Source organism: Petromyzon marinus, chromosome 2 (assembly GCF_048934315.1).
Source record: "Petromyzon marinus isolate PM22_M1 ecotype Great Lakes invasive population chromosome 2, UKy_Petmar_22M1.pri1.0, whole genome shotgun sequence".
In the NCBI taxonomy this organism is placed as follows: Eukaryota; Metazoa; Chordata; class Hyperoartia; order Petromyzontiformes; family Petromyzontidae; genus Petromyzon; species Petromyzon marinus.
The window spans coordinates 1,369,094-1,393,935 of NC_133668.1; the positions used below are offsets into that span (position 1 = coordinate 1,369,094).

Genomic DNA, 24,842 nt, shown 5'->3' on the forward strand with positions numbered 1-24,842 from the left:
TATTAGTCTATGTCCTTGTTTATGGACAGCCTTAATACAGGTTGGGATGTTAAGTGAGCTTCAGCTTTATTAAATATCTAGGCCAAACTTATGCGGATTTATTATCATTGTTGTAGTTTGTATAGGAGCATTAAATGCACAATCGTGTACTCAGCAGTACACGCTCTACTTTCCTTGCAACGTTCCAAGTGACTCCTGGCAGTTGGACTCAAATGGCAGTGCTCGTTTTTTCCCTTCTCGCCAATCATATTCGTCCAGGTGGCTCAGCGGTAGAGCGAGTGGCTAACGATCGAAAGGTTGCGAGAGTTCAAAATCCCGGTTGGGGAGGTTGACTCAGCTTATCATCCGTTCAGGATCATTAAAATAAGCACCACTTTGTAGTAAAGGCAATAGCAGTGGTTATCGGTGTGCACTTGCCCACCACAATAGCAATGTGGATTTTTTGTCGCTGGCTCAGGGCTGTAATCAGAGGATGAGCACTGCCCCACTGCTCATTCTAGCAGGAAATCACTTTGACTTGATCTCAGTCATGGCAAGGAAGTTGCCAATACCCAACCTAAAGGTGTGCGTTTAAAGCAGCAGCAGCAGCAGCAGCAGCGCAGGTTACCGTCCAGTGACGTGAGCATTTGCTCAAGCGGCTGCGTTGTTGTTGGCGTCTAGGGGACTAAATAACCTGTGACGCCCCTAACCACCAGACGTGTGACCTCAGCATTGGCCGCCTGTTGTTGCGCATGCTTACTTTACATGCGATGCCAGGAGATGAAAATGAAGCAGTATCTAAAGAAAAAGCTTCTGTCCATGAGTAATCTACAGCAGGTAGCCTGCTCCACCGGTGCTTGGCAGTGTCGTCATTGTAAAACCACGTTCATCGGCTTTGAATGCTTATTTATTTTTAGTTGCTGCCAGTGCATGGGATGTAGCAGGTACTTTTATTTTCGTTTTAGAGTTTTCTAAATTCTAATTTGTCATGTGACCCATACGCATGGCTTCCTGATCAACAAACCAGAGATTCACGTGTAAATACCGCATGGCCAGATTTTCCAAAACGTCGTGCAGCTCATCGCGTCACTGGAAATCGCTCACCACATCACCATCGTGTCGATCACATCACTCACCACTGACGTACTGTTCACCATCATGCCACTGACGTGCTGCTTACTGTGTTTTTTGACAGGACGTTCACAGGCAGAGCCAGACAGGAGTGGAAAATATGCAGGTACCACTGCATTTACACACCTGAAGCGAGCAATCTCTCTACAGACACCACAGTATATGGAACACCACTGGCAAAATCCCACGTGACGTAACACAGCATGGCAATGAACTAAACTAAAACTTTTTTTAAACCAAACAATTTTTCCAGGTAAGCATTTACACAATACTCTTTGGTTCTTTCGGTAAAGTGTCACGTAGGTATAAAATAAATTAAATCACGACGTTGCGGGCGCAACACAAGCGTACATCATCACGTGGGACGACCACAGCAAGAAGCAATCGCTGAAGTGGGCATTTTGCCGTGCTCGTTTTGGAGCTTGCAGCACTCCATTCGCCCTGCCCCACACCCCCAACCTCTCTATCTCTCCTCCCTGGCTCCGCCCCCCCTCTTACCTACACAGTAAAACCTTGGATTGCGAGTAACTTGGTCTGCGAGTGTTTTGCAAGACGAGCAAAACATTTGAATAAATATTAATTTGATAAACGAGCGAGGTCTTGCAATACGAGTAGTACGTATAGACGCTTTGTCTGCTGAGCGTCACGTGATCACAACTGATATACGAGTGCTTTGATATACGAGTGCTTTGGATTACAAACACGTTTCCGGAACGAATTATGCTCGCAATCCAAGCTTTTACTGTATATCCTCTTGATACTAGCAGCGCTTTTGCCCACTTCAGCAATTGCTTCTTGCTGTGGTTGTCTCACCTGATGACGGACACTTGTGTTGCGCCCGAAACGTCGTGATTTGCTTTATTTTTTACCCACGTGACTTTATCGAAAGAACCAAAGAGTATGGATCCCTGCAGTCACGGAAACTTCAAATCTAGATTTATTTACACAATGTCATTTTGCTATGAATCATCGGTACAGGCAAGTCAGACTCGGACTTTATTACAGCTGGTGAGGCCCATTATTTTTTACCCACGTGACTTTATCGAAAGAACCAAAGAGTATGGATCCCTGCAGTCACGGAAACTTCAAATCTAGATTTATTTACACAATGTCATTTTGCTATGAATCATCGGTACAGGCAAGTCAGACTCGGACTTTATTACAGCTGGTGAGGCCCATTAAGCTCCGTAGCACTTTTACAAGGACGACCGCAGCCCAAGACCTTGGGCAGGCACGGCAGTTACGGACATTGCAGGGTGGGAATGTGCAAACTATCAATAACAACAACGAATGATATTTACACAAAATATGCCAAAACTTCCTGCAAACAGGAAAAACAATAAAGAGTGCTTGTATAGCAATCACAAAACAGTGTCGAAAGAAATGCTGTCACAGACGCGTGTAAATAAACCGCATGTGCGGCGTTGGACAAGTGAATTATCGCGATTAAATGTAAACCTCGAGTATGCCTTACTGCCGTCCAACATCAGAGTCAACTTGCAGAGAAGACGACACTGCTTGCAGAGGCCCGGTTGCAGGAGCAGGAGTTCAAAGAAAAGGTAACAACAGCAACAGCCCAGCAACACCAAGCAAACAATCCCAGCGTACGGGAAAAATTCGTATAAAAAACCCTGCAGCCACGGGTGCCAATAACGGCACGCTGACAACAACTCTACTCACAATTCACTTGGGTGACACTCTTGCCTTTCATCCATTACTTACATTAATCTTCTTTGGTATGGATTAATAACGGCAGCTTAAAGATGTAATTTTAGATTTGTTATCCACTCGATTGTTCAGAAGGAGAGTGGCTCTCGTCCATTCCCCCTTTGAACGAGTGAAGACGGCATCGGGGGCAGGGTGTTTATGATGCGGTTGATGGTTTGGGATTCGTGGCCGCACTCGCAGGCCTGCAATACAGATGGACGTACGAGCGAAACTTCTGGAGGTGCGTTTCTAATGCGCTTGTGGTGTCCATGCTGCAGATTAATTCCTTACAGGACCAGGTGAATGTTTACGAGAAGCGAAAGGCTCTTCCGTTTGGGGCATCGTACACAGGTGGGCTTGCACCCCATTGACCCGTCACACTAACACGTTCCTTGATGGCCTTCGTGGGCCGAGATACACACACTGCCCACAACACTCGGTTGCCATTACCCCTTGCCCAGTTGGAGTGAATCATTATTCTGACCAAGGTTGCATGCTGTACTGAAAGTGTCCCTTTGTGTGTGTGCGCAGGCGCACATGGGAGTCATGATTTGTCGGGAGAGCCGACAGAGTTTGAGTACCTGCGGAAAGTACTATTCGAGTACATGATGGGGCGGGAGACCAAGGTATGTGGGTTGAGGATGCCACTTTCACCTGCAGGTGGCAGTGCCTGTTCACTAAATCCACACAGCCATTCACCCTGGCCAGGCAACATCTGTTTTTACAACACTCGTCACCCAGCAGCTCCAAAATGTTCTGGAAATATGTATTATACTTTTCACTGCACTAATACTGACTATGATACTTATTATAACACATCGGATTGTGGAATATCGAAACGGTACAAAGGATACACAATGGGTTATCTTGGTAGTATGTGAGTGCATTTTTTTTTTTTGCTGGAGTCGAAAAGCTCTGTATGAATACCCCCCTAATGCTGAGCAGTTGGGGTGGGAGGACAACCTATGGGTTACATTCATCGTCACCACACGTTGGCGTTCGACTAGACATTTGTGCACACGATGGTGTGCACGCTGTAGTGTGTTGTGCGCTGGTGTGCACATTCACACAAACGCGTATCGCCAGTGCGCACACACCACTCTGCCGGTGGAAGTCGCTTCTCAGCCAGCCCTGGTTTTCCCTATCATTTGGCCTCTAATAGCGAAGAATTTCCCTTTTTTGGGGGGCTCTGCTCTTGCGCGCACTCAGGTTGGTTTTGCTCGTCTGCCATCTGCTTAGTCTCTCGCAGTCCCGTTGGTCAGAGCCAAATTCCGCATTCACCATTATTCTGCAGGACGGTTACCCCCGGCAGCTTTGTCCTTGAGTGAAACCACTGAAGATTCTCGCGCCAAACACAAATCTTTTTGTGGCTGCGGATTCCATTAGCATTGCGACACGTCGCTGCCCCTTGCACAGTTACAGTGGGGATGGCCGGGTAGAATGCAGCGGCTGCCGTTAAGAACCGTGCTTTCTCTGTTGGACTGCACTTGGGCACAGAGTAAGACTAGCGAGGGGCATGCTGTACAGAAAGCATCACTTTAGATTCTCAATATTCCTGCACCCGCAATTCCTGCTTGATCCATATTCACTCCCACAAACCACGCCTGTGCTTACCTTGACGTGCACCCGCTCGCAAACACAACAGATCTCACTCGCTTGCACCGTTTTGCCCCCTCCCCTTTAGCCGTGGTGCTGTATTACTCTGGGGAGGGTGAACGCCTATTGTAACAAAAGCTCCTGCCTCACACCATTCGTTCCCGTCTGGGAGTGAGAGAAGATGGCACTCGCCGGCACATTGAGATGGACATTCGTGTTGATTTTAAAGACTGGTGTTTTTTTGTACAATTTGCAATTACTCTGTTGTCATGATTAAAAACTGTAAACAACACTTTGCAAATGATGATCATTGAAATATGCAACCAGCCACCCAATCCGCAATTGCAATGCAAGTTGTGATGCCATCCGAGTCTGAGACGGAAGCTGCTCCCCATGCTGCCTGGACACGTGGCAATGCCCACGTCATCGCCTGCCTCCGTTCATGCGTGTGGGTGTGTGTGTGTTGTAGACTCTGGCCAAAGTCATCACCACGGTGCTCAAGTTCCCACCAGAGCACAGTCAGAAGGTGATGGAGCGCGAGGAGGCGCGTGCCACGGTGAGACACAAGGGCAGCGTAATCGGCAGGTCGTGACGGGCCGTGCATGTACCCCCCTTCCACTGCTGTGCATATGCCTGAGCGTGCCGTTGCGGCGTGTCCGCACACCAGCGTGGATGCGTGTGTTCATGCCCTTGCGTGCTGTCATCGTTATACTCGTGGGTAAGCGTGCGAGTGCTGGAAACTTTGGTGCATCTGATAGAAGTCCTTCCTCCGCCCACCTTACAAACCCCTTGCTTGCCGAATTGATGGCTTCCGTGCCACAACTCTCCAAAAGACATTTCCTGAGCCCTACTACACGTGATCCTGTTGGTTTCCTACATTGTAACCCACTTAAATACCTTGTTCTTTCCCAGTATATTTAAATCCAGGTTCTCAGGAAACATAATTTTTAAAAGGCTTCTGATATGCAGCTTGAGTTCAGTTGTGTTTTAAAGTATTTAATATTTGCATCACTAATTGGCACAATGTTTTGTGAAAATTAAGTTTCGATTTCAAATAATTTAGCATGCACTAATGCATACAGTACTCCATATTTTGTGAATATAAAATGGGGTCTTTGCTGGCAAGGGCTGCAAGAAGGCATTGTGCGTGTCTGCTCATCAAGGCCTTCACTCAGGCCTAGTCTCCTTTAACACTGTTGAACGTGGCTTCCACTGACCATGAGCACCACCCAGCCCCCCTCGATAGCTCCTACCGTACATGCAGGCGATGGCTTTCTTGAGCTTCCCAATTATTGCCATTTTGCCCATTTTGCATACATGGGAATGACCAAGGTGCAACCTCCTGCATGGGAGTGAAGCCACGTTGGCAGATATTAGAATGAGCGGAACGGAAGTTCATTTTTGAAAGAGGGCAATAGAGTAAACGTTGTGCATGTTCACACAAATATGAATAAGTATTGCCCGATTTTTTAAAAAATGAACACATTTGTGCTGTAGTCTGCTTGCGAGGGGCGTGCCTTGGGGGAGTGGCTCCCTGGCTGCCCCTCCTCGGTGGCGCTTAACTTGCTGTCCTGTGTGCCCCCAGTTTGCCGTTTACCAACGGTGAGGGCCGTTTGTCTTGGTGAGTGTCTTTCTGCCTTGCTTGTATTAACACATTAGCATTTAGAAGCTGTCATGTTTGATTAACAAGAGCCACCTAAAAATAAAATGACAACAATGGAGGCACCCCATGCTTGCCTAGCTCCCGTTGGTAAAACAAATAAAAACCAACCTCACAGCGGTTGCTCATTTGGGTTAAGTGACTTGTATATGGATCGTTAAAACAGTGAGGCCGCTGCTCTTCTTGACAAGTGTTGCGCCAAGCGCAAGAATCCGATATCCTGCAAATGTTTTGCCTTCTGCTGGGGAATCTCAGCCAAGCAGCAGGGCCAAGCAAGCATGCGGGTGCCAGTGAGTTTGTGGCCGATGTCATTAACTAACCCTGGCGACTCTGCCTTCTTGTGTGACAGAAGTGGCGCCTATGAGGAGGGATTGGCTCTAGTCCACCATCCTGCATTCCCTTCACCTACTCGACAACACTTGCACAACCTCACCCCCCACCACTAAACGTGTCATGTGGCCACAGCATACTGTAAACGCGATAAGCAGGACTTGAATGAAGAACACTAAACCACTGGCTCGACACACTCCAGCTTTCCATGACAGACAAGTCTGCAGGAGCAGAATTGCACCATGGCCCACCTGCCACAGAGAAGTGCATTTCACGTATGAGCTATGGTGGAGAGAGGTGGGCCATGATGGGCTGTGGGAACTGGAGTGGAACTACTGATCTAAAGCTATGCAGATGAGGTTTTCGGTTTTTTTGGGGATAAGGGTGCGCATTTGTTTTTTGGCATAATGTAAAGAATTGTATACGGCGGGTTGCTTTGTGGAGCAGCAGTGGGTGATTGGCCCGTGATTGTGCAATATGCAGATGTTGCTTTAAGTGAGCAGCTGTCCAACACATGCTGTGCCTTGGTGATGGCTGCTGCTGCTCTGGTAACTGTACACTGCTTGCCATCCCAAATTTTGAAAGGTATTTATGGTGGAACTGCATGGCACCTGTACTTGGAAAGCAGGAGTTGGCATTGTGATGCTTTTGGGTGTATATAATGGATGGCTTCCCGATAAGTGTATTTGTAATGTATGGTGATGGATTGAAGGAAATGTTTATTCCGATTTCAAAAGTTTGTATAAACTTTTATTTGGAAATTACTCGAAGTTGAATCGTTCATTTATGCACTTCACACTGCACAGCAATGAGTGAGCAAACCTGATTTATATGCAATATTTAAATCATAGCATTTATTTTATGATCAATGTTCATGTTATTGCCTTGTAAATCTCACTGTTAATCCAACAGGACATTTCATGTGGTGATCATGACCGTAGAGTAACTTATATTTATCTAAACAGCAAAGGGTTTTGTGCAAATGAAGCTTGAATAATGACGATCCACGTGAAATGTCCCAATTAGCAATTGTCATTAAAGGCCACTGATACTTGCTTTATAAACGGACGTCATAAGTGACCCGAGGCTAAATCGCTGCACGTGTGAAACAGCTACTGTGGCAGGCCGTGGTGAACAGTGTGAGTGGAGTTAAGTGCTGTGACGTCCAGATTGGCGTGCGGCTGCTGTCCCCCACCGAGGCTCATCTCCCCCCCCCCCCCCATGTGCTGTTGTGGTCTCCTGAGAAGGGGCTGCAAAGGTAACCAAGTCGCTCCCATGGGGCCTCCATGGCAAAACGTGTGAACTTGCCACTGACATTTAAACCGGGCTCCATGTACGGTAAATACTCCAATCTTTGTTTGGTTTGCTATGATTTTACCTGCTCATTCTAAAATAGCGGTTTTATATATACACAAATTTGCCCTACTATTTTTTAAGTGCCTATGGGAAAAGTGCTTTTCCTGTTTCGTAAAACCTTTCCAAAGCAGTCCTTACTGCTTAAAAAGTGTGGTTTTAGCCTTGCCCGCTCATCAATGGGAGCCACCAGGAGCTGGAACCTGTCCCTACCACTCCCTGGCTTCCTCTTGGTCTCTGCATTGTGCTTCCCTCAACAGGTCCGCTTCCATAATCATTTGTGCAAGTATCACAAGCAGTTGCATTTCATGGCAGCGTCTTCATCATCATGGCCAAGAGAACAGCCATACAGCGTCACGAGGCGAGTGTGAACCCTGCAATAAAAACCACAGCGGTGCAAGTCGTCGGTGAACGTGTTCATCCGCGCAGAATGTGCAAGAACCAATAAAAATGGCATGACGGAAACCGAGAGTATGCCGTGCAGTGGATGTGCTGCTGGCTCTGTGACGAGTGCTGGCAACCACAGCAGACCTGATGTGCACTTCGCCAGTCTCTTCTAGCAGCACACCGTCCACGTTCCAGAAGCAGCGCCCGTCTGTGGCCCCGGCGGTCTCGCCCTCCCCATCTCCCCACCGAGAGGAGCCGTCCTCCCCAGACAGGTGACCTCTAGGGGTCACGCGCACCGCCTGCACCGCCATGCTGTCCACAAACGGTGGGTTCGGCTGCACGGAGAGAACAAAATGTACGCATGGCCACCTCGTGGAGTGGACGTCCAGGTAGGGAAACCACACGAGTTGCGTGAGCAGCTCCGCGCTTGTGTGTGGGCCGATCATATCGCCGGCATGCCCAAGCCGCGCTGCCCCGCAGCACGGTGCAAAGATACCTGGGATTTGGAGCTGCCGAAACGTTTCAGGTACTTGACGAAATGGGCACGAGACGTGCTGCGCACGGCGATCAAAGACATGCTGCCGTCGTCCAGCCTGCAACCACAGCATATCCGTGGAACTCACACCTGGGTGGACAGCAGCAGCAGCACTACATTCCTAACATTAGTGACACTCGACGCATACCAACAGCCGCAGTGGACAATCCGAAAACAAAACTAATACTGCAGATTTGAGTTCAACATCTGGCCTTGTTATTTTGACCAGGACCATCACTGCCAGGCGTCATTCCTCTGCGGCAACCCCCACCGTCTGGAACGCCATCCCGCTGCACATTCGTAGCAGCAGCGTTTAATCTACAGCGACTTTTACAGAGGCACTTCAAGGCCACACTTCTTTCACCCGACTTTCGAGTGCCACCGAGCTTGGCTCCGCTTGTTACAAATTACATAATTGTTCTTACTAAATGAAACTACAAAAATGTAAATGAAACTATCGTCAAGCAACGTAGGCCACGCGCATTCAACCGACAGGAAGTAGTCTGCATCACCAGGCACCCCACAATGAAAGTGATCGATATGACTTTGGGAGTGAAGGGACCGTCCATTCGCGGTTGTGCGCGCGAGTTGGTGTGTGCGTTCGTTACAGCGTGTCGGGAGCCAGTCCACGGGGAGCGACGGCACAGCGGCAGGGCACCGCCGCCACGGTGACGTTGAGGAAGTCCCCGCTCGTGTGAAGCCACAGCAGCCCTGCCGCGTCTTCCCCCGTTGCGCCAACCTGCGCGCCGCCGGCTGCGCCGACATTGCAGATGCGCGCGGCCGATAAGGGCAGCTGCAGCTACCTGGGCCACCCACAGCAACACCCCCCCCCCCCACTCACAATGGCAGTGCACGCAAACTCTACTTACGAATCTTTGCAGATAAATCCCACCTCTTGAGTGCCCTACGCAACAAAAAGAAAAGCCGGTGAAAGAATGGCTGGCTCGTGTGTTATGAGTGGCATGTACAATGAGAGCGCTTGGCAGCAATACAAAGGGTGGCTTACCGTGCGCCTTCTGCTGTCTGTCCTGACGCACCTTCACTCGCGGGCAGAAAGCCGATCTCGCAGTCCACTGGCCTGGAAGGGAACAATCCCCCCCCCCCCTCATTAGCTGCACCTTCTGGAATTACACGCGGTTGCCCTGGCCACTAATAACAACACGGCGAGGGCAATGGGATGCACAGATTTGGCACACAAAGCACTCGAACAGAGTAACTGGATATTGATCACCTGCACGAGTTAATGACGGACGCATGTCAACGTTTGCAACCGGCAGGGCTTAAATAAAATGGCACGTGGTCATCTGTTAAGACATCCACAAAATGGTTAAGGATCTGCAGATCCAGATAAATTAACCCATGACGGTGACTCGAGGTGCTCAGGCGACGAAGAGCCCCGTGCTCAAAACTTTTAGCGCGATCGCCGTTCCTTTCCTCGCTGGGGTGTCAACGGTGGGTCAAAGGGGCAGGGCCCCCTTCCCACCTTAAACTGGCCAGAGCCTTGAGGACAGCAAAGTCCCTCCTCTGGTTGGGCGGCATCCAGCGGTGCCGCTCGGCTATCGCCAGGCTTCTCCCACCGAAGCCCAGCATGGCGGAGAAGCCAAAGCGGAGTAATCGGCCCCGCACGGCCAGGGAACACACGTCGACCGGTAGCAGGTGGCCTGCAGGAGGGACGTTACAATCATAGCAGAGGCACGCGGAGGTACGCGCGTCAGACCAGTACGCCCACAGCCTCTTCCCCATCGCACCTCTTCGCACGATAGTTTCATCGGCGGCCGACAGGAATGTCCAACGCACCGCACGAATGGAGCCAAACGCCAACGGCTGACCTAGGATGATGTGCAGCGAAGCCGTGGCAGCGTGGCTCGTCCCGTGCATGGAGTAAGCCACAACGTCCGTCGACCCTGCGGCAAAAACACGAAAACGCAATATGGCTCTTGATCGTAGGGATCGCTTGGGGGCCGTCCATAAATGACGTCACGCACCTGGGGGGGGGGGGGGTCAGACATTTGTGACGATGTGTGACGAGGGGGGGGGGGGTTTGACAAATGTGATGTCACATCAAAATGCGCAACTTTAAATAAATATAGATAACAACAGTGCTACAACATTAGAGTGCAGCGCCACATTAAATACGCACTACAATGACAATAGTTTAAAGCGATTTGAAGTATGTTTAATTTTCAAAATGGAAATATGGTTGTGGGGGGGGGGGGCAGAGCTTTGTGACGTCATATTTGAGGGGGGGGGTGCCTGACTTTTTGTGACGCCGTGTGACGAGAGGGGGGGGGGGTCAAAAATCGTCCCAAATCCCGTGACGTCATTTATGGCCGGCCCCTTGGCAGCGATGGCCACGATCGCACGCCGCGACCACAAAAACCAAAACGCGCGCGGAACACGTGTTCCACGCTGACATCGGGAAGCAGCTGTTCGCACATTCGCCAGGGCGGTGCAAACCTGCGGGGATGATGCCGATGGGCAAGTGAGTGGGCGCTGGCGTGAAAGCCCCGTCGGGGTCCGTGCCGACATCACGCTGAGCGCGCAAGAGCAGCCCATTCACCACCTCCGCCACCGTGCCGTCACCGCCCACACACACCACACTGTGGACGGATGCATGCAACGCTGCGAATACATCAACAATGTGCACCACGCACACGCTTGCTCAGGCATTGCAATGGGAAACAAATGCACACCACGCCGGATGCATTCGCCATTAGCGGGGTTGGCTACGTACCCTTTGAGATGATGAGTGCAGTGAACTAAACGATGATGGAAATACGGCAGTTCACGAGTCAGGACCGATAGCACCCCCCACAAGTCGAGTTAATTTCACGATACACCGACGGCGCACAAGAACCACGCCGTGTGACCTCTTGCCGAGCCACGTGGTCTAGCGAGCGTCGGCAAAGCGCCGCTTATTAAAACTCCCGCAATGGGGTGGGGGGGGGGGCAAGTGGGGGGCTGAGGACCGCCCGGGGGGTGTGGAGGGCAAAAGGGGGAATTCGCACAGGGCCCCCCCCACACAAAAAACGACTCCACACAACAGGCCTCCTTTATCTCGCTCATTAACAAGTCCCCCCCCTCCCACCCACGTCGCATTGTGCCCCAGGCCTCCAGGAACCTCTGGGCGACCTCGCTCGAGAAGCACCGCAGGGGGCGGCCTGCGCCGGCAGCGGGGGAGGTGGCCGGGCGCTGCGGGGGGGGAGGGGGGCCCTGCCCCCCACGGCGCGTAGGTGGGGGCGGCGGCAAGGAAAGAGCGCAGACAGAGTGCAGACAGTGCAGGAGAGTGCACACGTTTCAGCCATTGGGGGACAGCCGCAAGCTGCAGCCTCATTCACCCCACACAATGCTGCTACATCGACACTTGGACTGGTGCGCTTTAATAGCACACCAGGTGAACATTAAGCCGGGCCTGTTCCACTTCGACAATATAACCTTGCCGTGTTCTTTTTTTCTTCCAAGCACTGGATAGAAGATGTGACACCACGATGTTTTACGTACATTAAAAATAAATACATCATGCTGCTGAGTATTTCATTCAACGGACGAACACTGATCAATGAATTAAATTGGTTTAGAATAATACTGCATTGTCGTATGTTCACGGATATAGCCGCTATGCGTGCACAACAATGTATTCATTACCAAAAAGCCATTGGCATTTCATCCACTTTACAAGTTAAAAAGCTCACACGGTGAAACTGCTCACCCGTCAAAGCCGGTGAGGTCGCAAGTCTGAAGTTCAGCCAAGGCATGCCCTTCCCTCTCCGTCACTGTCCCGAAAGAGGGGAGAGACACTTTTAACAGCCACAGCAGCAAAACGCATGAACTAAAATCTAAACGATTGTTATTCTACCAGGTAAGGCCCACTGAGCTCTATCGCTTTGTTTGCCAGAAGCAACCTGGCCACAAACGATAGCTCAATGAAATGGATTGTCACGTGGACATTTATAGCAGCTAAATAACTCGAATTGAATGTTTCTAAACGTGGAATGGAAAGACCGGAGGACCCAGATAAAAAAAAATCTACACAACCATGGGGAGAACACGCAAACTCCAAATATACAGGTGGCAGGGTCGGGATCGAGCCCACACGTCGTCCTGCATGCCAGGTTGAGGAATTGTAGTTGACATCTCTCCAACGCGGCACACACAACCCGTGACCGCTCACTGTTTCGTGTATAATTGTGTCATAATAATTCACCACTCAATTCCCCACAGCGATTGTCATGTTTGAGGTAAGGTTTCAAGAAAACATTCGCCTCGTTTTCCCCCGTGTCCTCTGATTTCTTCTGTCTTGTTAACTCCCTTAGATCAATCTAACAGCATAACATTTGCATAAATCGTAAATAAACCATTCAAGCGCACAATTTGATGTGCACATATTCTGAGAGTCTAATTTAAGTAATTGGTGCATCGCTAAATGCCTACTATCCATTAACCATAGCTCCTAACGCTATCCCAGCCCAACCTTTAACCTTCCATTGCACGTGTTAATGCGTAGTGTTCGTATGATTTGGCGTTAAAGATTAACAGCTGCATAAAATATTAATCGGCAAAGGGAACCAAATGGTAGCCGATTTTTAAATCAACCAATCTTTATTTTACGTGCTAATATCGCTCTAAATAAAGTAGGCCTCAGTGCATATTTAACTGAACAATAACCTGCACGTTGAGGTCAACGTGCAGGTCACCATGCCCGGGGGGCATGGGGGGCATGGTCACCATGCCCGGGGGGCATGGTCACGCGTGGGCTCAGCGAGCAACCTTGCAGTGTCCGCATTGCACTGTGCGCCCTTCACAGCAAAATGGATCCATGTGGCAGATTACAAAAACCACTTCATGCAAATTTGCTACGGGCATGTAACCCTGCAAGCACCATACATGGACTCAATGGTGAACGTTTCGGGCTGTGGCCCTTATTCAGTGTTGTTGACGAGTGTGTCGAGTTGTTTAGCGTGCGTGTGTGCACCACGGTCAACGCAGCAGTGTCACCAACATCATTTGTTGTGCTGTGCATGCAAAGGCTCTGCTCATCTTCATTGAACACAAAGTATACACGATGACAATTAAAAAAAAATATATTAATTGCTATTTTTGTTTTAATATTATGCTTGTTCCCCCAGGAAATCTTCAGCGAGTCTTAGGACTTTCTCAGAAGGGCCGTGCCAAGCTTTCGCAGCGTGGGCCAATGTTGCCGCTGTGTGCGGTCCCATCCCAGTAATCTTGCTGTTTTTTTTTTAATCGGGATGTTTGGACAATACCAATTATATATCGTGTGGGTGTGTAGCTCTTTTAGCTTCGGGGAGGAAACTGGAAAACCCAGGGGGAAGACCCGTGCAGAACAGGGGGAGAACACACAAACCTCATGCAGAAAGGTGCCCGAGTCGGCAATTGTACCTAGGTGACTTCTTTCTTGCTGTGAATCACAGCAAGAAGTGTGCCACCCTGCCACCCATATAATTAGCGGTGTGTGATTTAAAGCTTTCGTGACTGCAGGGATTCATATTCTTGGTTCTTTCGGTAAAGCCACGTAGAAGGGAAACAATAAAATAATAAAAATATAAAACAATAAAATTCTCACGACGTTTCGACTGCAACACAAGCAATCATCATCAGGTGTGAAAACCACAGCAAGAAAATTTGAAAAAAGTGGCGGGTTTTTTTTTCCGTGGTGCTCACGTTTAAAAAACCGACACTTTTTTCAAATTTTCTTGCTGTGGTTTTCACACCTGATGATGATTGCTTGTGTTGCAGTCGAAACGTCGTGATAATTTTATTGTTTTATAATTGTATTATTTTATTGTTTCCTTTCTACGTGACTTTACCGGAATAACCAAGAATATATAGCGATGTGTGGTTAAGGGACGAACAGTGGCGCAGTGTAACTAACGACACAAGTTCCATTCCCAGCCACATTCGTGACGGGTGACACTGTATGGCAACCGGTGGTCGTTCCACCACCACCTTGTCACCAGCTGCACTCGCCGGCATGGTGAGCTATGGGCAAATAACTCCCCCCCCCCTGTTGACCGATGTGGCATGAGAAGGCCTTCATCCAGCAGTCGATTGACAAAAGGGCTGTACATGAACTCATACCTATTTAAAACCGTGTAAATGAATCTCAACATTTTAACGAGACATTCAACTATGTATCCACCGCAAGTGACTCACTCGGCTGTCCAACGCGGTCAGTTCCTGACACGTCCAGCGTGTATCCCTGGCAGAGTTCTTCAAATGAAGTTCAACTTTAAAAAAATAAAACAAAACCTCCCTTGTACACTTGTAACGCACGGTGCGCGGTATAACAACGCAGGCCTCGTCCAGGCAGCGAACGGCAACAACGTGGAGTGCGTGCACGCAGGCGTCTCCCGGGAGCAGACCCGCACCGATCAGGTGCGTTCCGATGTCGGCCAGCTTGAACAGCGGCTCCACTCGCGACGCAAACAGCTCCGGCGCTTCCTTGCGGTGGCTCTGGGGGTTGACGAACACCAGCAGCCTCCTGGGCCGCTCGGGGAAGCCTGATAACAACAACGACAACAACAACAACAACAAAAAGACAAAGATCCCCTCCCCCCCGTATAGCCTTAAGAAACAGTTGGGGCAAGTGCTGTTAGTGAGACGCAGCTATGATGAAGGCCGGCACGGCACACGAGGGGGTGGGTGGCCAGTACCACGCCCGGCCACCTTCGTCTCCCCAGTGGTGATGTTTACACACTGCACCAACTACTCATTCGAGGCCGAGTCGACCCAGGGGAGGCCCAGAAACGGTTCAGATAATCGTCACTGGTGTTGGCCGGGGAACGGGAATCGAACCTGGGTCGCCGAGTTGTAGCACAGCGTAGCGCTAACCGCTACACAGCCGCTCCCCACACACAGCCAGGCCAATCTCACCACGCGCAGCTTCCCATCGTCTACGTTTTTCTCCGTCTCTCACCCCACCTGTCTCTTCCATGTAACGCTACACCCGTGGGCTCAATCGCACGAAGTTTTTCATGTCCGTCCAGTTGCCACCAACGACTGCAAACAGTGCCTTGTGGGTGTTGGCTGAACCGCCACCACTGCCAGAAATTATTGCACGAAAGTTTTAGTTTTTTTGGCCGTAAGAATTTCGCAGGGGGAAGCAGAGCCTTCAGCAGAGAGGGGGGGGGGCTCAGCTTCATCTACCCCCCTCCCCATGGGCAGAGTTTACGGGGGGGGGCACGGGGGGGGTAGATTAAGCTGAGTGCCCCCCTGCTGATGCCTCGGCTCCCTTCTCAAAAAAAATATCATGGCCCTAAAAATAAAAAAACTTATTTTTTTTCAGCAGTTTAAAATTAAGATTCAAAATACATTCATTACATGCACCCGCGATTCCTATTAAGCCAAACTCCACCTATGCCCCCCCGCCAGCCCACCTGGAAGCGAGTTGGGGTTGACTCTTTCCGTCGCCGTCCATCAAAATGCCTCGCGACAGCAAAAAATGAGAAACTCTTCGTGACGCAAAGTGAATGGCGTTCTAGGCTGGTGACCCAGGGTACATTTGGGAGTTTTTTTGTTGTAATCATTTTTATAGCCTTTAACAGAACATTGTGTGCACAACCGAGTTCAGAAGCCGCAGTCGCACGCGAGTGGCTCCACAGTAAAACTGTGCCAACAACAAAGGTGGGAACGCCAAGACAGATGGAGCCACAGGTTCATTTCAGACTCAGAATATACAGGTAGTCCCTGACTTACGATGGGATCGTTGTAATGCATCTCCATCGTAAGTCGGGGACTACCTGTATATTTTTACTGCAGGAGGAATCCAATGAGCTACCGACCTCTTTTATTAACGGATGTCCAGTCGCTTACAGAGATGTACGGAAATAAAGAGTGATTTACCGCACGTATAAACATTATCTGATAAATCCTGATTTGAAGCTTTCGTGACTGCAGTAATCCATACTCTTTGGTTCTTTCGGTAAAGTCACGTAGGTATAAAATAAAATAAATCACGACGTTTCGGTCGCAACACAAGCAACCGTCTTCAGGTGAACCAACCTATAACGCCATTCAAGCAACCGTCTTCAGGTGAAGACGATTGCTTGTGTTGCGATCGAAACTTCGTGATCTATTATTTTTCCTACCTACGTGACTTTACCGAAAGAATCAAAGGGTATTATTTGATAAACACACGCCCCCGTGTGCACGCTAGGTTTGGCATTAGTCATACACTACACATAACACCTCTTGGGTGTTTACAAAGTGCACCACCAGGCAACAGCGATTATCTCGCTTGTTGACCGATTGCCAATTGGGTCGGCATGGAGACCGTACGCGTACTGGAAACATCTCACGACCACAGCGATCTGCTTCTCCACGACCTTCCCGAATCCCCTCACAAGATGCCAAGATGATCCAAAATACAACTGTGCCAAGGCTCCTCGCCAGTAATCGTCAATGTTACCACATCACCCCAATGCAATAATTAAATCGCCATCCACTGGCTTTCAATGCAACCTTGGATCAACTGCAATAATTACCTTGCTCGACTTTCATATCATCCTATGTAGCTGCCCGTCCCTACCCTCTCTCATCCCACCCTAATCTCCCCCTCACGGGCTCTCCCCACCCCAACCACTCAAGGCCTTTCTCTTGGAAAGGCCCCAGACACCGTCTCTCGATGCGACCTCAAGCACGATGACAACTTGGAGAGACGTATTGAGTTAAAAAACAACAACTCTCAAGCAACCTGTGAAAGAACCAATGCTGACTATTCCCTTGGCTTGATCTTCCACGAAGCCCATGGTCCACCCTAAACCTCATCCACTGCACAGACCATGGCAGAAGATGCGGATACCCGATGCACGAATGGAAAATTAAAAACTCTCCAGTGTGTGACTGCGGTCATCCAGAACACACCGTGCAACGTGTAACGAACGCAATGCCCGATCCACAAATACGAAGGAGACATCACAGCGATGCACACGCGGTTATCTGGGCTTGACCACCTGAATGCAAAATTGTAGTTCAACACGTAGGAGGCTTTCGCGACCAATATTATTCATAATGAAGGTTTTTTGGGTTAGATCGCGTTATTTACAAATGTGTCGTAACCCTCCACTACCCAACATGGCCAAACAGTAAAAAAAGTGTCACGTTGACAAAAGACAAATAGTTCACTACTTTAGCCCACCGGTGTGTTGAAGAGTGAATCCACACAGCATTTACAATTTTTGAGTACGACGTTTCGCTGGTAATTACATCCAGCATCATTGGGCAATTATTTTATTATGCAAAATTGTAGTTGCCGTTCTGCATCGACATCAGCCGTGCGACAATAAGAAGTGGGAGGTTGCCCTCCATCCATCTCCTGCTCCCATAGTTTGAACCCCCCCACCCCCCCCTGCCATCAGTGCTTTTGAATCCCAGCCATGATGCAAGTCCAGGAACCAGAGTTTTCACTTCTCCTCTGCCTGGGAGCGTGTAATCTGAATAATAACCAAAAAATAACAAAGGATATATACACGTCCGTTTCCCATGACGAATACGTTCCAGTGTGTTTACAGCGACTAGGAATGAAGTAGCATTTAGATGCCAAATCGATTCCAAGTGTGCAGTAATAATATTGGATTGCTGCACCATTGCTGCGTGTCACAATTTCACGAAATAAATCACTTGGAAAAGGAAGAACTCAAATGCATCTATTCAGGTGTTGAATGTAATCGGTTTCGGATTACAAACAAAAGAGTCAATTTACAAACTGAAAGCAGAACAATGCCACGAGTTCATTCAATCGGCTACGGTATTTGCCAAGTGCTCTTTCCAGTTTTCATAAGCGAGGCCAGGCGGACATGATATTTTCTATCAGCTCTTAGCCACGCATTGCCACATATACAATCCACGTAACTTTCGTTGTGCCTGCTCACATTTCATTTAAATGATATCGTTAGCATTGTGCATCACGTTTTAGCAGGCAAGCTACTTAAACCAATAACAGTTATTGGCAACTGACAACTAAAGTCGTCGCTTCGAATATGATGGTAATGGGATTTAATGGTTCAAACAGGCAAACCCTACTCAGGTGGCCAAGACAACCAAAACAGGGGAACGCACGGACCGACAAGCCTGCGCAGGACGCGGGGAAACTTCAGTCAGTTTTATGAGTGTAGAAACCGTAATGACCATGTTTGTTGTAAGGATATTTATGCTGGTAATAAGTTTAGCGTTCAGTTGTGTAAATATTTTAAGCGTGGTGAGATACGAGGCACAATTCTCTCTTCCACGTTCCCTGTGCAACGCTAAAGAGAAACACGTGCAGCGGCAAAATGATGTGCGCGCACATTCGCTCGCGAAATCGTTCATGCCAACACCTGGCCCACTTATTGACAGCGGTCTACACCACCATTTGTTACAAAGAATCCCACGATGGGATTAAAAAACGAAGGTTCGGTTAATCCTCCGGGTTGAATAATTGCCTGACGTTTTATGTAAGTAAAATGCACAATGTTCATCGATTCAACACAAACCCATCAAATGTCGTCGTGGGCATTACGTGATGGTAGCTCAATGTCAATGTAAGGCTCTTATTAAGCTACAGAGGCAAACATCAAAGCCAGTTTCTGCCTGGCAAAGTGTGAAACCGAGTAAAGGCACACGAGTATGCTCTGTGGAGCTGGGCTCTCCCGGAGCAACCAATGACTACCGATTATCGGATTTAATTACTCAACGAAATCGGAAAACATCAAAATACTTGGGGAGAAAGAATATAATACAAATATAAATCCACGTGTGCTGCTGTTGCTGCTGGACAGGAGGTGATGGATGGGACTTCTTGATGTCACCAATAACACGAGGCGAGTTATGCTGGGCGTGGTGTGTAGGGGGTTTCCTGCCTTCGGGCGGCAGGATGTAGGAGAGGCCACCAATTTGTCCTTGTCCCGCACACTTCCAATGAGCACGGTTGGCTATGTACGGTGTGAAGGAAGTTCAACACACCTACATACATAGATTTTTTAAAAAGAGACCCTAGTAATCGACCACACACAAAAGTGATCGATTATGATTCATAGCACGACGGACAAGGGACGAGGGGACAGGGGACTGACCACGCGGATGGGCGCGCGCGTGATGGGGGGGGGGGGGCACGCGGATGAACGCACGCACCGCTCAGGACGGCGCGGATGCGGTAGAACCAGGTCTGGCAGTGGTCCTCGCTGGAGTTGCCCAGGTGCAGGGGCTGCTCCTTCAGTTTCCCCTCGTCGTGGCCGGCTGGCCCAGCCGCGCCCAGCCTGCTGTGGCCTCGCTGCCGGCGCCGGCACACGAACAGCGTGATGCCCAGCAGGGTGCCGCCCTTGGTCTGTCCGGCGGATCGCCGGCGCTTCAGTTTCACGGCGAACACATCCTTGAGGTCCAGCCACTCTTCGGCGGGGGCCTCGCCTGCGCCTGCTGCCGCTGAAACCACCACAGTGGGGGCAGAAGAGAAAGGGCCCAGTCTGGGCCTCACCTGCCTGTTGGCATCTTGCGGGACAGTTACATTGGAAAAGATAAATATATAGTGTAAGAAAACACCTGATTATCTTAATGTATTGCCAGAGAATGAAGCGAATGTTAAATCCGATTGTGAGAATTATTCCTCAGCTTGCTTGTGGCACGTTTCAACACTTGTTTACGTGACAATTTAATTTGTTTAGACGCGTCAGGTGGCGGAGGGTCTGGCAACACACATATGGCCACATTATTACGCCCAACCTAAACAGCCATGACGAACAATAACAGTGCTTGCCGTGAGTAAAGTGCCCCCCCTGATCGCCAAATATTTCGTACTTGGCAATGCACACAAAGGAGAAATAGGAGAAGGGGAGAACAGCTAAGCGGGAGACGACAAGGAAAATGTTTGAGACCAATCAAAGCGGCAATACTGGCCAGAGAAAGAACCATCGCAGAAATGTGTTAATGTGACCCCATCGTCACGATGTCAATAAGTGTTGCCAATGGTTGATGCGATGTGTGTGGGGCAGATTTGTGTTCTTTGCCCAGGACTGTCTTGAACAAAAATCATCACGGGCAACGACGCAACTGGCCATAGCAGCTCAACATTTCATCCGATTAAGTTGGCGATGCTGCTGCTGTTGCATTGCTAGTGATGGTCCTCAAGCACAAATAACAATAAATCCTCACGCACATCCATCACACTTCTTATAACACTTAATATGAATAACAAACGTGATGTTGCTATAGTTATGGCTAAGCAAATAACGTTCCTTACTGGAGTGAGTGCAGCAGACAATATAACTGTTTGCACCGGACAGATGGCAACAAGAGCTAGGGTATAAGAATCGGCAATGAAACAGGTGTTAAAGGTGTTAAAACACCGAACTGAAACCTTTTGCAAAGAATCGTGTTTGCATTAGCCACATATACTTGTGTTGAACATGCAAACAAAAAAACATGCTCTGGTAGTGTATGATGCATCGTCTATGAAACTGATTGGTCCACGCCAGAGACGGCTTTCTTTAGAGCCTAGTCTCAAACAGCGTTAGACCAGAGGACGCCAAAAGGCGAACAGCGCAAAGACAATGCCACTATCAGGACATTGAGAGCTCGCTGGCAAGGCAGGTCCCATGAAGAGCCAGGGACTCAGTTTGTACAAATCGGAGCGAGCGTGCGCGTGTCGCCCCAGATGCAAAGCGGCATTTGGGGATAGCGGAGCGCGTGGCAATGTCACTGAACCACGCACGTGCTGCACGTCGGGAATCTAGAAACTTTGCAGTGATTATAAAAACACGCTTTAAGAGGAGTTACACGGTCCCCTCCCCACCACCACACTCCACCACCTTTCACTTCTGTAACCTCTTCTCCCTCGCCTGCCCTTACCCATCTACGAACCCTACCCGCTTGCTCGCAGTCCCCGATTGAGTGGGGCGGTGAGCCCCCCCCCCGCCCCCCAGACCCCAAACCTCGCCCCCTCCCCAGCACCCAGGAGCAGCGCCGAGTTCGGAGTTCATCTTCGGTCGTCCGCGGAATTTCTGTGCCCCTCTCCCCCTAGCACGGATCGCGCCTTTCACCGTTTCTCTGGTCAAATATTAACGACCCACACAGGGGGTTAAAATGACCACGGCGTCGTTGTTGAATGGGCAAGGCTTCTTCCCCGGTGGGGTTAGGGGTGGGGTTGTGGCCCCTAATCCCGTGCTGAGCCCCGGGCCTCGGGGAGGTCTCGCCAAGGTCGTCACCCCGCTCAACAAATCCCCCAACCAACTCGGCAGCCGCAGGTGGCGGTCGCTCGTGAAGCCCTCGGCGGCTCACCGTGATGCGACGCCCAAGTTGACGCGGGAGATAAACGTCAGGAATCATTAATTGCACGTGATCGATCCACTGCTGGATGATAGACTCCCCGAGCTGTAGCCATCTCTCGCCGTGCGTGTTTGCCGCCCCTTACTAAATAACGCATTGGACGACGCCTCCACCTACATCGCAGAGCAAAACAAAGGCAAAGATCCCCCGTGTAGCCTTAACAAACTGTTTCGGGCAAGTGCTGTTAGCGAGCGCCTATGAAAGCCGAAACGGCGCACGAGGGGGTGGGTGACCAGCACCACGCCAGGCCGCCTTTGTCTCTCCAGTAGCGATGCTTTTACACACCGAACCAGGTACTCATTTGAGGCGGAGTCGACCTCGAGGAGCCCCTGGAGCGGTTAAGATAATCGTCACTGTGGTGTTGGCCGTGAGCGGGAATCGAAATCCGAGTGGCCGCGTTCGTAGCGCAGCGTAGCGCTAACTTCTGCACCACCGCTCCCCCGCAGTGCGATCGGTGCACAACGAACGCCACCCACACGCGGCTCGAGTCGACCTGGGGCCGCGTGGAGCGAGGCACGGAGGCCCCTGCGGGCTACGGAGAACCCCGTGGCCCCGTGTGGACACCTGCGGCCAGAGTCCCCGTCGCAGGGTGCTCCGTGAAGCCCCCCCCCCCCCCCCCGGGGGATGCATAGGGAGCGACACCTCGAGCGGATTCCCAGGTCCGCACCAAGTGCACACCACCCCTCCCCGAAGACCCACGCGGGTTCTTCTTCTTCGCAGCAGCAGCAGGTGGGGTGGAGCGCCGTGCCAGGTATCGGGTTCCGTACCTGGTGCTGCGGAGGCCGCGCCGGGCATCGCCTCGGGCACGATGGGGCTCCAGGAGAGAGCTCTCCCCCGCAGCTCCACGTCGCAGCTCTTGCCACCGATGGTGAAAATCCCGCGCAGCAGCAGCGCCGCCGCCGCCGCCTCCTCCTCCTCCTCCATCGCGGCACCCCGCGACTCCGCGCCCCGCGACTCAGCTCCGCCTGCGCGTCCCGAGTCGCCGTCCTCCGCCAGGCGCTCGCTCCCGTGGCCGCGGGGCCCACGGGAAGGAGACGGCGAGACGAGGGAGACGGGAGAGGCGGACGAGCGAGCGCCCCGGGACAGGGACCGGGGCTCCGCGGGGTCGCCGCGCACCTCAGCCCAGGCGACTCGGGGCGACTCCGGCACGGGCGACGGGGAACGCATCATGGCTTCTCGTCCTCCTCCTGATGATGACGATGAAGTTGATGATGATATTCTCATAGATATTTGCTATTGCTGTTGAATGAGGGTGCTGCCGATGCTACTGTTGTCTGGTGATGATGGAACGTGGTTCTTGGTGGTGGTGGTGATGGTGCCGGTGGTGATTGTGGTCACGATGGAGCGCTGGCAGCGTCCGGAGACGCGAGAGTGGAGAGTGGAGTGAGCGTTGTTAAAGGGGGGGGGGGGGGGGGGGAGGAGAGAGAGGGCAGAGGGAAGGGCTGGAGAGACGCGAGAGTGGAGAGCGGAGTGAGCGTTGTTAAAGGGGGGGGGGAGAGAGGGCAGAGGGAAGGGCTGGAGAGACGCGAGAGTGGAGAGCGGAGTGAGCGTTGTTAAAGGGGGGGAGAGGGCAGAGGGAAGGACTGGAGAGACGCGAGGGAGGAGGCGTCGTGGTGGCGAGGTGATACCCCAAGCAGGGAGAGAGATGAGAGCGAGGGGAGGAGAGAATGCAGACAGACTCTGCACTGTCCGCCCACCACTCTGAGCCCTGCGCGTGAGGAAGGAGGCCCAGGGGATGAGGGAGGTGGCGAGGCTGAATGAGACAGGGGGTGAGGGAGGCAGTGGGGGTGGAGAGACTGAGGGAGTCGTGGCCTCAGCAGCTTACGGGAGGCGGACCCAGCCAGGGTCTCTCCCAGTCCAATCGCCTCTCTCAATGGACAAAGCGCTCCAGACAATTACACGGACATTTGCCAGCACGTGGCAGTCAGTAGACACAACGAAATATATATAGATATATTATTAAACAATAAAGCCAAAGATCCCCTACCCCTTTATAACCTTAGCAGACTGTCGGAGCAAGTGCTGTTAGCGAGCACATATGAAGGCTCACGGAGAGGTGGGTGGCCAGCAACCACGCCCGGCCGCCTTTGTCTCCCCTGGTTGTTGATGCTCACACAACGCACCAGGAAGCCCAGGACCGGTTCAGATATTCTGCCCACTTATTACTAAACAATAGACACAACGAGACAAACGCAAGAGAATTAAAAAAAACAAATTTAAGCACGCAACTAATGAAACAGCAGACATCAGCGAGACTATGAAATTGTATCTAAGTCCGAGGTTGACAAATTGCAGACACGGCGGGACAAACACGGGACCATTAAACGAGAAACGGCGAGGCGATTAAACACGCGAACGTTCAACAATGAACACGATGGCGCAATTAAACAGGAGACCGTGAGACAATGGACACCACCAGACAATGAAATAATGAACCAACTGCCTATTCGATAAATGCCACGTTGAGGTGCATCGCGCGGTGAGGTTCGCTGATCTCACCAACCTGACCGGAATCAGAATCTTTATTTATCCTCGAGATATTCCATGATATATTAAGCTATTTTTCACGGATATCCAGTCGGAGTAGGTCAGATATTGACAAAGTATATGAAAGGTACGCAAAATCATACACAATAAATACATAAACTAAAACGAAACTATTTTTTATTTCACTAAGATATTAAGCTATTATTTGTTTTTCCCGACGCGACCTGTCCACCAACGATAGCTCAACGAAGTGGCTTATCGTGTGGACATTTATATCAGCCAGTCAAAAAAACGCGTTGACTGAGACAGCAGGGAGGGATGAGGGTGCAGTGTCAGGCGGCATGATGCGCCCCCCAGGTAATC

The 24,842-nt window shown here is 50.5% G+C and overlaps 2 protein-coding genes across 9 annotated transcripts in view; one reads left to right on the forward strand and one right to left on the reverse strand.

Moving 5' to 3' along the window:
- Window positions 1-7,167, forward strand: part of GOLGA4 (golgin A4) — a 24,727-nt gene extending 17,560 nt beyond the window's left edge. For 5 of the 7 annotated variants that reach the window (XM_032967433.2, XM_032967437.2, XM_032967444.2 and 2 more), the window contains 8 exons: window positions 757-816; window positions 1,175-1,216; window positions 2,601-2,669; window positions 3,096-3,168; window positions 3,349-3,443; window positions 4,883-4,969; window positions 5,999-6,034; window positions 6,423-7,167. In XM_032967433.2, coding sequence (XP_032823324.2) covers window positions 757-816; window positions 1,175-1,216; window positions 2,601-2,669; window positions 3,096-3,168; window positions 3,349-3,443; window positions 4,883-4,969; window positions 5,999-6,019 — 447 coding nt within the window. In that variant the 3' untranslated portion in view covers window positions 6,020-6,034; window positions 6,423-7,167. The remainder of the gene's footprint in view (window positions 1-756; window positions 817-1,174; window positions 1,217-2,600; window positions 2,670-3,095; window positions 3,169-3,348; window positions 3,444-4,882; window positions 4,970-5,998; window positions 6,035-6,422) is intronic. The other 2 variants (XM_032967436.2, XM_032967454.2) reach the window with 2 other exon arrangements.
- On the reverse strand, window positions 7,132-24,328 carry CERKL (CERK like autophagy regulator). Of its 2 annotated transcripts, XM_032967494.2 has the most exons (13): window positions 22,760-24,324; window positions 19,806-20,093; window positions 15,068-15,199; window positions 12,388-12,451; window positions 11,136-11,278; window positions 10,508-10,582; window positions 10,162-10,339; window positions 9,685-9,756; window positions 9,548-9,582; window positions 9,287-9,431; window positions 8,640-8,736; window positions 8,288-8,478; window positions 7,132-8,130 (listed from the first exon to the last, which is right to left on the reverse strand). In XM_032967494.2, the coding sequence occupies exons 1-13, from the start codon at window positions 23,214-23,216 to the stop codon at window positions 8,046-8,048; spliced, it is 1,962 nt and encodes a 653-aa protein (XP_032823385.2). In that variant the 5' UTR covers window positions 23,217-24,324; the 3' UTR covers window positions 7,132-8,045. The 2 variants fall into 2 exon arrangements, with proteins under 2 accessions (XP_032823385.2, XP_032823394.2); XM_032967503.2 differs by lacking the exon at window positions 11,136-11,278 and having other exon boundaries at window positions 10,476-10,582; window positions 22,760-24,328.
- Between the last annotated feature and the right edge of the window lie 514 nt (window positions 24,329-24,842).